At 43.8% G+C, this 12,341-nt stretch overlaps 1 protein-coding gene across 10 annotated transcripts in view; it reads left to right on the top strand.

Moving 5' to 3' along the window:
• Nucleotides 1-12,341, top strand: part of TSPAN11 (tetraspanin 11) — a 219,058-nt gene that overhangs the window by 43,083 nt on the left and 163,634 nt on the right. For all 10 annotated transcript variants that reach the window (XM_084623710.1, XM_084623709.1, XM_084623703.1 and 7 more), the window contains one exon: nucleotides 10,820-11,011. In XM_084623710.1, coding sequence (XP_084479836.1) covers nucleotides 10,820-11,011 — 192 coding nt within the window. The remainder of the gene's footprint in view (nucleotides 1-10,819; nucleotides 11,012-12,341) is intronic.

The following is a 12,341-nucleotide window of genomic DNA, read 5'->3' as shown; positions in this document are numbered from 1 at the left end:
AGGATTAATTTAAATAGCTTTAGCCATTCTACCTGGACATGTACAATGCTGTATGTGTGACTCTCATAGATTACCTGTGTCATAAACATACAGCTAAGGGTAGTATAAAATCCCTCCTTTACCTGTAAGGGGTTAAGAAGCTCAAATAACCTGGTTGGCTCCTGACCAAAAGGACCAATAAGGGAAGAAGATCCTTTTCAATCTGTGGGGGGAGGTTTTGTTTGTGTGGTCTTTTGTTGTTCTCTCCGGGACAGAGAGGGACCAGGGCAGGAAAAACGATCTCCTAAATAAGCATCCAAGATTACAAAAATTGTAAGTAAAGCAAGGAAATAAGTGTTAGATTATCTTTTATTTTAGCTTGTGAATTTTCCCTATGTTAAGAGGGAGGTTTATTCCATTTTTTATAACTTCAAAGTTTTGCCTAGAGGGGAATCCTCTATGTTTTAAATCTTATTACCCTGTAAAATTACCTTCCATCCTGATTTTACAGAGGTGCTTCTTTTACTTTTCTTTATAATAAAGTTCTGTTTTTAAAAACCTAATTGGTTTTTAGTGTCCTAAAAACCCAAGGGTCTGGTCTGTGCTCACCTTGTTTACCTGTTTGGTTGGTATATTATTCTCAAGCCTCCCCAGGAAAGGGGGTGAAGGGGTTTGGGGCGGGGGATATTTTTGGGAAACAGGAACTCCAAGTGGTCCTTTTCCTGAATCTTTGTCTAACTCATTTGGTGGTGGCAGCAATACCGTCCAAGGACAAGGAAGAATTTGTGCCTTGGGGCAGTTTTTAACCTCAGCTGGTAGAATTAAGCTTAGGGGGTCTTTCATTTGGCTCCCCACATCTGTACCCCAGAGTTCAGAGTGGGGAGGGAACCCTGACAACCTGGCCCACAGGATTTGTTGGAGTTGAAATTTATAAATACCTTGGGCTTCAGTCTCAGATTTAGATTATCTCAGGTTCCCATTATTACTTCATTATCTGGACACACCCTCAAGTTATCATCTAAGTAACACATTTTAGAAAATATACAGGGTATCAATTCATATGTTGGGTTACAAGTACTTGAGTAATAGTTTGGTAGCAAGTTCAATGATTTCAAAACTAGCTGCAGATGTTTTTCAAATTTTTGGTGCATTTCAGGGGTCTTTACTTAATTAGTTTTAATCTACCTGAAAGTGCTTTGGCATAGTGCTGGGATTTTGTGGTGTTAACATAATCAGTAGCTCTTTTCTATTCACACTGGGTTCCATCTCAGAGTGTCATGAAACTATCTTGCATTTTCCTATTAAGCCTTGCAAATTATTTTCTCTTCAGATTGACTGTTTATGTAAAAAAGTTAGTCTGTCAATGAAAAAGCACACCCTTTTGGCCTGCATTCGTAAAGATTAAATGGAGTTGCAGTTGATATCGTGTTAAATGACTTGAGCTATTTTGTAGAATGTACATCTTTATACTCAAGGGACTATGGCCCTAACATAGCCTGTTACTTAAGCAAGTGCATAACTTCAACGCTGTGAACAATTACATTGATTTCAGTGAGGTTTATACCAGCTGAGGATCTGGCCCAATACTATAGTTCAGGACCATCCCCGCCTTTGTGGAGTAACTACAGTGGATCACAATGCAGTTTTTAAACTTGCTGCCTACAGACTAAATTACCTCCTTCTTCAGCAGATGAATAGGGTGCCAGGAGCAGATCTATTGTGCAAAGGGCGAGGATAAGTTTTGGGAGGCTGCCCAGGGGTGCAAATGGTGAAGCCCTATTCTTTGGAGACTCAGCATCACACAACGGCATGTAGGGATGGGAAAAGTGTGGGGCCAGAAGATTCAGCGCATTGTGGATCCCCAGATCCTCGCTTCTGCAAAGTACATTGGGGGGGTAGCACATTGAGGCTGCAGAAGAGTATTTCAGCTCTTCGGCTAAAGCAGTCTCTATGGAGCCATGCCACATCCTGGTGGGGAGACTCCCTCCTCACCCCATCTGCCCAGTCCAGCTACTCATGCTGGGTGCTGATGATTTGACTTCTAGTGCCCTTTCACACCAGTGCATTTTAGAAACTGTGGATCATTATGGAAGCTTTTATCAGCCATAAATAGGCGAAGTTTTAAGTTTCGACCTTCAGTAGGTTTGACAGAGCATCCCCCCAGGAGGCACCGTGGAGAGATCTATAACATGAACGCATATAGCTAAAAGTCCTTAAGACTTCAAACAGAAAAGTGAAACCCACTGAAAGAGCAGCATCAGCAAATCTGGGGTTCTATTACTGAGAGCGGCATTAAAGAGATCCAGGGAGACACAAGGCTTGAGACCATGAAAATTCTTGTATGGGCGAAGCATGGCAAATGTTTTCAAATATGCTGTTTACAGAGAAAACAACATAAAATTTCCAGTGCTTGAGGGAAATCTGCTCTGAATGCTTGGTGTGAGAGGTCAGTTGGAGCTAAAGCTACTGGAGTTTGCATAATGCTCTCTCAGGAAATTGAGCTGAGTTATAGTTAGTACAGCAGTTAGAAAGGTTAATATTTTGAATACTAGTCATTGCTCGAAGTGCGCGCAGGGTTCCAAGGGGAGAGATTACTTAACAGAGTCGAAAGGTCTTCCTTTGCCTCCACAGGATACAAGCAACTTCCATGGAAATCCGTGGGAGGATCAGGCCCCCAGGGGGAAGTTACCTGGGATTCTAGTAAGGGGAGGCATCAGCTGTGATATGTAACTGGCTGCTAAAGTTGGGTGGAGGAGAGAGAGGTGTCCAGGCCAGTGCAAAGAAGGGAGTATAAGACACAGCGCAGTTTGCTCTCCCTCCTAAAAGATGGCAGCCACCAGGATGATGTAGCCACCTGTTAAACTGGAAACTCTTTGGGTCAGGGGGGCTGTCTTTTTGTTCTGTGTTCGTACAGCACCGGGCACAAAGGGAGGCTGATCCATGACTGGGGCTCCTAGGTGCTACAGCACTACAAATAAACAGTAACTAAAATAATTAATAATAAAGGCTACAATACCACAGGTGCTTAAGCTAATCTTTTTTTTCTTTTGAATGTTAATATCTTCTGGTTTTTACTACAAATTCATCTGTTTCTACTGTAATAATACTGTTTCATATTAAAGTTTCCCTTTAAACAACCCTGAATAATGCAACACCTGAGTATAACCTACCCAATCTCATGTGCTACCGCTGTAGACAATTGCATTATCCTCCTTTAAATCTCTCCTTAAAACCCACCGAAGCCGTGTTGCCTACAAAACACTTGAGAATGGCTAGGCAGTTGAGGGAGGTGATTGCAGCTTATCTTGCTGTTCACATCTGTCTCACTGTTACCTTGTGCTTCTCCCTTTGATTCTTGTCTACTCATTGTCTCATTTTATAGTTGGATTGTAAGATCTTTGGGGCAGGGACCAACTTTTTGTTACAGGTGTGTACAGTGCCAAGCAGAATGGGCCCTAATTTCTGCTTGGTGCCTCAAGTAGTACAAATAATAATTAAAAGGTCCTCCTCAGGAGGCAGGAAAACCAATAGCTTCTACTTCTGGCAAAGCGCTGCTCCCGAGTTCAACCAACCCCGAGTGACAAAAACAAAAGTAAACAATAGTCACGAGGTAGCTATACAATAGCTTCCTGTGCCCCATCTTCTTGCAAACTGCTGCTCAGAACTCACTCCCTTGGTCTTGCATTCCACTCTAGACATCCATTCCTGGGCTATCTACTTCTCCCCTCCTTAAAAGATGAGAATTTACACAATTTTCTCTAACTATGATATGGTTCTCGCTATTTCTTGTTTTATCCCTCATCCCTCCTTTCCCTAGCCTCTTTCTTTGTCTATTATCTTAATTACATTGCAAGGCCTTTGTGGAAGGGAATGTGTCTTTTATTAATCTCTGTAAAGGAGCATGCAAAGCTGTGGTGCTACATTGATCAATCTTGCACAATTCTACTTGATCGGAGCGAGTCATTCTGGTGTTTTTTTTTTGATGAGGCATAATTATTTCTGGGAGTGGGTCGTGAGTAAAATATCTGATTTTTCTCATTAACATCACTCCACTCACCCTGGCAAAGGATAGGCAAGTTGATTTTGTTCCTGGACTAGTTCATTTTCATGACAGCTTTGCTCTAGGCTTCTACAAATGCTTGTTAATGATTGTGAGCTCAGTCACAGGAGGGGCTGAAGAGGAGGAACTTGCTGGATTATTTTCTTCCCACAGATCCCTCCCCTCTCCTTGCATCAACGGGTGGGATTTGTTTCTTCTCCTCTGTGGAAACCTCACATGGTCATTATCGTCTGCACATATCCATTTAAGTACATGGAATTAAACTAGTGTAAAATTGGTGTGAGAGGAGAATCAGGCCCAATTACTGTGTCCAGTTGGAACTACAGAGGGAGTTTAGAGAAGCAGAATGTAACTGTCCAGAGCAGGGGAGCCAGAACAATTTTTATAGTAGGGATGCTGAAGGCTGAAACCATGTATTTGGGTTATTCTTGCAACTTCAAGCCAGAGGGTGCGGCAGCACCCCTAGTTCCAGAACCTATGGTCCAGAGTAGAATTTGGTAACATCGTCATTGTTGCACAGTTTTAAATTTGTTGTTTGTGCTTATCGTGGCACCTAGGGTCCTGGTCCTTGATTAGGGCTACTATTTTGCTAGGCACTGTGCAAACATAGAACAAAAAACAAGTCCCTGCCCCCAAGAGTTTATAATCTAAGTGTCATACAGTAGACAAGAGATATCATAGAACTGGAAGGGACCTTGAGAGGTCATCTAGTCCAGAACCCCGTACTCAAGGCAGGACTAAGTATTATCTAGACCACCCCTGACCGGTGTTTGTCCAACCTGTTCTTAAAAATCCCCAATGATGGAGATTCCACCACCTCCCTCGGCAATTTATTCCAGTGCTTAACCACTCTGACAGTTAAGAGAGTTTTGCTTAATGTCCCCTCCTGTGTGTCTAAATCTGGGGGGTTCTTGCCTCTCTGGGACCCCCCTCATGAGCTGGGATATAGGGGGTCTTGCCCCAATGAAGGTGTCTAAATTCCTCTCCTGCTCCCCTTGTATGGGCCAGGATTTGGGGGCCATGTGCCCATCTGCAAGGGTTGGAACACCTCCCTACCCCATTCATGTGAACTGGGTTCTGTCCATGCCCTTTTGGGAGGGTTTGAAGCCTCTTCCTTGCCCCACATGTGATCCAGGATCTGGGGAAGTCCTGTCCCTTTGGGTGGGGAGCTGAGGATGGAGGTACTTAATGCATATCACAGGCTCTAAAGCACTCATGAGGGGAATGAGAACACCCTCTGAGATGCAATTGTTTCAGGTTGTATTTGTCTTCATGGGGTGTTCTCACTCAGCTGAGAACATCACATTGAGATGAATAGGCTGCTTCGGACCTTTCAGAGTCTCCTATGCTAAAGACAGATGTGTAGAGCAGCCCTTTCCCTCCATCCATCCTCGTTGTTTATAACAAGATGCTTCTAGGTGCTCTAAAATCCACATATTTGTATAAATTTTTTTTAAAATTTCTATGCCTTGTGGAAATACAGAGTAGGATTAGTGATCCAAATTTGGGGTCATTTGAGCAGGGATTCTGGAGATATAAGTCCTCTCCCAAAATAGTACCTAACTGACCAACTTTTTCCCCCCTTTTGTTCTTTAATAGTGTTAGATAGGATTCTGTGCGTGAACAGCTTGTAAAAGGAGGTGAAGAGTTTGTACATTTCAGAAATTGTGGGATTGGCAGAGTAAAGCAGTGTGTGTTAACAGGGAATATTGGGGCACTGCTGAACGAGGACAGACTTAAGGTTGCATGGAAAACCTTAACTATGCATATCAAAATGGGAAATGACTGCCTAGGAAGGAGTACTGTGGGAAGGGATCTGGGGTTCATAGCGGATCACAAGCTAAATATGAGTCAACAGTGTAACGCTGTTGCAAAAAAAGCGAACATCATTCTGGGATGTATTATTAGGAGTATTATAAGCAAGATACGAGAAGTAATTCTTCTGCTCTACTGCAGGCTGATTAGGCCTCCACTGGAGTATTGTGTCCAGTTCTGGGCGCCACATTTCAGGAAAGATACGGACAAATTGGAGAAAATCCAGAGAAGAGCAACAAAAATTATTAAAGGTCTAGAAAACATGACCTATGAGGGAAGATTGAAAAAATTAGGTTTGTTTAGTATGGGGAAGAGAAGACTGAGAGGGGACGTGATAACAGTTTTCAAGTACATAAAAGGTTGTTACAAGGAGGAGGAAGAAAAATTGTTCTTCTTAACCTCTGAGGATAGGACAAGAAGCAATGGACTTAAATTGCAGCAAGGGTGGAGATGGATACAGGCAGATGGGGGAGCACAAGGAAAGAAGGAGACAGTATTGCTCAGCATGACAAACAGTGGTCTCAGCACACTGGCAGCCTAACCGTTATCAGTTTTTTTTTGTTGCCAGCATGGCAAAGGAGAATTTTGAGGATGGATTTGAAGGTGAATAATGATATTGCTTTGCAGAGGTTTACAAGGAGCTCCTCCCAAGTGTGTGGGGCAGCATGGGAGAAAACACTAACATACAGGTTTGAGAATTTTACAAGACTGGCATCCTGGGTCTATCGGAAGCAGAGCCGACATTTTGGTAATGAATGAGAGATGATAGGTAGGATGGGGATAGATCATGAAGGGCCCTTAAAATGAAGATAAGTATGATATGATGGGATGCAAAGGAAGGGGTGACATGGGCTAGGGATATCATCTTTGCAGCAGCATCCTGAATGGATGTGAGTGGGACAAAATTGCATTTGTTGAGGCCAGATAAAAGGATGTTGCCGTAATTGAGATATTAGATGATGAGGGCTTGGACAAAAGTTCTAGCTGTGTGGATGGCCAGAAAAGGCCATATTTTAGAGATGTTTTATAGAAAAAATCTGCAAGATTTAGACATAACTTGGATGCAGACCTAGAGAGAGATCCGAGTTGAAAATAACGCCCAGGTTGTGGGCCTGAGTGACAGGCAGGATGGTGTCTGTAGTGGTTGAGAAAAGAGGTGTGAAGAGGGCTTGGAGAGGAAGACTGAGCTGTTTTACCCACGTTGAGCTTGAGCTAACGAGAAGCTGTCAGAGAGACAGGCTGAGATGTTAGTTTGGACAGAAGAAGACAGGTCTAGAAATCTGTGAGTCATCAGCACAGAGATTGCAGCTGAATTTGCGTTTGTGGATGAGATTATACAGAGATAAGATGTAGAGGGAGAAGGGGACCAAGACAAAGCCTTGTGGAACAACCACAGAAAGATGAAGAAGGAATGAGGAGGATTACAGAGGTAGGAGAAGAACCAGGAAACAAACAGAATAACGGATGCCAAGGAAGGATGACTTTTTTTTTTTTTTAGAAGAATATGGTCAGTGGTGTTAAAGGCAGCTGAGAAGTCAAGGAGGATGAGAATGGGGTACTGCTTTTGAGCTTAGCTAGGAAGAGGTCATTAGAGACTTTGGGAAAGGCAGTTTCAGTGGAGTGGAAGAGGTGAAAGCTGGTTTGGAGAGAGTCTAGAATGGAATTGGAGGAGAGGAACTCCAGATAGTGAATATAACAGCACATTCAATGAACTAAGAGAGGAAAGGGAGGTGTAGCAGTAGGTGGAGAAGCAAATGGGGCAAAGGGTGGTGCTTTGTAAGATAGAAGAGACTAAAGCATGTTTGTATTGTGAGGGGAAAGAGCCAAAGAAGCAAGAGAGGTTAAGGAAAAGAGTCCTGGGCGGATGAGAGTAGGTATGAGGGAGATTGGGATGGCGGTCACTGGGGCAAATGGAAAGGTTAAAGGAGGACAGCAGACAAGACACTTCTGCATCTGTGACAGTAGAAGGAGAGAGTTGTAGAAGGGCCAGGGGTAAGGGAAGGCAAACTGAGGAGAGGAGAAAGGTCACATCATATTTGGTCAATTTTCTCTTGGAAGAAATCACCAAAATCCTATGCAGAGAGAGAATTGGAGGCAGGAGGAGGGGAAGGTTTGAGTCAAGGGTGATGAAAAGGCAGCTGGGATTGTGGGCATGGGATTCAGTTAAACTGGAGAAGTACAGTTGTTTTGCAAGAATGATGTCAGAACTAAAGGAGAAGAGAATGAATTTGTACTGGAGGAAGTCGGCCTGGTCACAGGATTTCTGCCAGACACTCCCCACAGCATATGACCAGGAGCACAGGAAGTAGCTACTGGGGATGAGCCCAATGGGGCTGGAGGCTGGCAGGGCAGATCTTGCGATGGGAGAGAGGGCAAAAGAGTCAAGTGTGTAGAAGATTGAAGCACAGAGAGAGTTAACAACCATATCAATGGAAGAGAGGGCAGGGAAGAGAGGGCTCAGAAGAGACTGGAAGTCATGGAAAGGCCATGTGACAGGGCAGTGCTCGTGGGTGATGCTGAAAGAGCCCCAGTGATAATCAGGGAGGGGGAACTCAGCAACAGAGAGATTAGAGAGAGCAGTGCTTGGTGAAGACCATGTCAAGTGAACATCTCTTTTGGTGAGTGGGAGAGTTGAAGCAGCTCTGCTGGTTGAATGAAGAGGTGGGGGTGAGGAAACTTGTTGCTAAGTGGTCTGAGGGGTCATCCACATGGAAGCTGAAGTCATCAAGGATGAGTGTGGGAGACTGTGAGGAGATGAAGACAGGGAGCCAGGAGTCAAAATCAGAGAGGAAGGCGAATGAGGAGGAGCTCGGCAGATGGTAGAGATGGTCATGGAGTGGGGAGAGGAGAGAAGAGTGAGATGCAGTGCTGTTGGAAAGAGGAGGAACAGAAGATAAGCCCAACACCCCATCATGGCAGAGGACTCCATAAAAGAGTGCAGCTGCAAAGGCAGTGTCAGCCGAAGGGATCCAGGTTTCTGTGAGAGCTGGAAGCTGGAGGGAGTGAGATATGAGGAGGTCATGGATTGTTTTGATCTTTTTGGGTATTGAGTGTGAGTTCCAGAGACAGCAAGAGAAGGGGGGAATAGTTGTGAGGTTAGGAATGGTCCCATGAAACGACTGGAGGTGGTGGCAAGGATGGGTGTAGGAGGAGGAGAGGGTGGGGAGAGGCAGGAATAGAGCAAATGTCACCAGACTTGAGGAGAAGGAAACTGAGGAGGGTGTGGGTGTGGGACCTGGATTTCTGCTGCTGGGAGAATGGAGCGGGGGATGGAGAGGGGAAGAGGAGCAGGTAGAGTTGATTGGAACTGTGGAGGGTTGAGGGTAACGAGGATATTTGTTTTAGCACCTTGTTCTCTGTCTGGGATTGAATAGATGCATTGTCAGACAGCAAAATGCTAAGATACACTAGCAAAGACAATACATTTGCAGTGGGCAGAGTGGATCGTTGGCATTATTAAAACAAAATATACTGTGTTGTTGTTTATGAGTTTTAGTCAGCACTGTGCTTCCTAGAGCTGCGTGTGTAAGACACGCTTGTCTTGTGGAACTTCAGTCTGTTCTGCAGTGCAGGGTTTCATGGAATAGTTTCCCCAGTTGTTAGGTTTTCTTTCTCATGACACCCTAAGTACTATTTCGTGGTAAACGCTCTTCTAATTATTTTAATCACTCAGTTGTCAAACCTGCACTGTATAGTTTTAAGTGGCTTGGAAAACAAACTTCTTAACTTTTAGTGGATTAGTAAGTAAAAATCAGTGGGACTAACCAGTTTCTTGAACTTGGCGAGGAAGCACATATTTGGGCTAGGGGGTATTGTACTGGGGGGAAAATGAGGTTCTATAGCAAAGTGAGGATGGGTCAGTTAACTACTCTTATACTGAGCTGGTTGTCCTTTGAATATTATTATATGACCCAAAGAACAGCAGTATAGTGAAGACAGTATGTTTATTCATAACTATACCTATACTATCTATACATAACTATACCTATATACTATATATATACTATATATACATATGTATATATACTATACATAGCTATCTATATAACTGTAGATACATGCTGTGATACCACAATATGGATTCAGGATTTAAAAACAAGATTAGATTATTAGAATAAGTCTGTTAATTAATCTTTTTAATTATTTGACCAGCTCTAATAATAAATATAACATTAGGTGCTGGGCCATTATGTCCGTTCCTGTGTTGCTGTTACCAACAACGCAGGAATTGAAATAATGGACTGGCTTCTAATCTGGTCGTGGTGTTTTTGATGTTGTTGCCATTTTTTGACATCAGTGTCCCATTCTGAAAGTGTCACCCTTGTGCTAGTCAGTAGCAGTAATCCAGGACCTTGCAGGTCAGCTTTGTGGTGGTGAAGAAATCAGTGGCGTGGAATCTGGTTATATATTACACTTAACTTACTTTATTTACACATGTACACCTTCCCTGAAATGATATAGTCAAACAGTGTGCCAACCAATCCTCTCTTCCAGGAATTTTAGCATAACACCAGTGGCCAATTCCCAGGGATCAACTCTGCCTCAAGAAGAAAAGAAGTACTTGTGGCACCTTAGAGACTAACAAATTTATTTGAGCATAAGCTTCCGTGAGCTACAGCTCACTTCATCGGATGCCTCAAGAATTATCTCTGATTGCAACCCAGGGCAGAGGGCGAACTCTCCTGTTACTCATACAGCTCCCTCTCTCCCAAAATTGCCTCTGCACAAAACATTGTACATCTGAAAAGTAACAGCAACACATGTCTTCCTAAGTGTCAAAACGTGCTTGCACATTAAGAACTTGGAAGATGTGTAACAGCACCGCCTGATGACTCCTAATTATTTATTAGAGCTGCCCAGTTAGCTGAAAAAGAGATTAAGCAAGATACAAGTTCTAAATGCCAGCTTAAAATATTTCAAAGTGTGGCTTCACCATGTACATTTCCTTCTCCTTGTGTGCCACAGGTGGGTGGTGCTGCAGTGATGGCTGTTGGCATATGGACCCTAGTTGAAAAAAGCGACTATCTGAATATCCTGGCATCTAGTACATTTGCCGTGTCTGCATGCATCCTGATCTTTGCAGGAGGTCTTGTGATGATTACAGGTTTTCTGGGATTCTGTGCAATCATCAGGGAACAAAGGAGCTGTCTTTCCGCAGTAAGTAACTGGATTTTATCTTTAATGGAAGCAGACTCTTACTAATAAGGATCTAATAATCCCTCTGTTGAAGAAAGAAGGACAGGTACAACATTCTGTTAGTGCCTTTACTTGGCCTGGAGGTGGAATATGGCATGAGGAAGTGTATCCTTTACCAAAAAAGCAACATCTTTTGAGGGCGGCTTCCCACTATGCCAAGCGTTTTCTTTTGTATTTGTGATGCAACTGAGAAACTATTACTGGATACCCATAAAATAAAACCATCTAAAGCAACTTTTAGCAGTTTTATCCAATCCAGGTTGGTTTCAGAAAAGCTCTAAAGTTACTGGTGAAAATGGACACAAAAGTGCAAAGTGCTGACTGCCACATCCAAACTCCGTGTTAAATGACCACAGAAAAATTGCAACTCTTTTTTCATCTGTTTTGCTCCCTATTTCTATCCAAAACTTCCATAACAAAAATGTTTGTTTTGCTTTTTACTTCGGTTCACCCTGCAGAGTCAATGTAGTTCAGAGGGAGGAAGTGGGAATCTATTCTGGCTTGTTCATTATTGACAGAATTATTTACTAAATGTCCATTCAGTTACAGCTGGGCAAACCCACTGGCATTAGAGGAACTGCACAGGTTTCACTGAGGGCATGGTCTGAAGACAATGAGTTGCACATGTGCACTGATGTCAGAGGCAGCGGGAGCTCTCTTTGAGTGGGGGACGGAGGTGCATAATGAAACCTAAACAAACAAAGCACTGTACTAATCATAGGCAGTGGGGAGAATTGGGGCAGAGAGGGGAAGGAAGTGTTGGCGCTCTGCATGCTAAGCAAGGGAAGCTCCTGAGACTTGACAGAGGGAGATCGGCCAGCTCCAGGCTGGGAAGGGAGTTCCCGGTGTTTCATGTCCCTCTTGCCAGGGGTAGCTAGCTGCTCCCGGCCCAGTCACATCACCACAATTTCTACCTGGCCTGATCCCAGACACTGCAGTGGCCAATCCAGCCCCTCGGGATCCTGGTCTTGTCTCCACTCCAAGAAGCTGCAAAGCCCTACCCTGCCTGAGCAGCCTGAGCATGTGCAGTGTATGGAAGATTGCCTCACACATATGCAATTTACAGGGAGCACTGTTTCCCAGAATGTGTAGCAAAACAACTCACGGGGGTCAGGAAACATAGATCAGTCCCCATGATATTTCCATTGATGGCGGGCTAGTGCTTGCTGCCCCCTCATCCCCCAGTTCTGCCACCCCTGATTGAAGTCATAATTGGGCCACCAGAATCTTTATTACTGATGGTGTGCAAGAAACAAAAATCCCAGCTTGATTGTCAGACCCCAGGCTGAGT

The sequence above is a fragment of the Lepidochelys olivacea genome, assembly GCF_965140295.1.
Source record: "Lepidochelys olivacea isolate rLepOli2 genome assembly, chromosome: 1".
Lineage (NCBI taxonomy): Eukaryota > Metazoa > Chordata > Testudines > Cheloniidae > Lepidochelys > Lepidochelys olivacea.
Note: the sequence above shows the minus strand (reverse complement) of the source record. Positions and strands in the feature narration are given on the sequence as shown.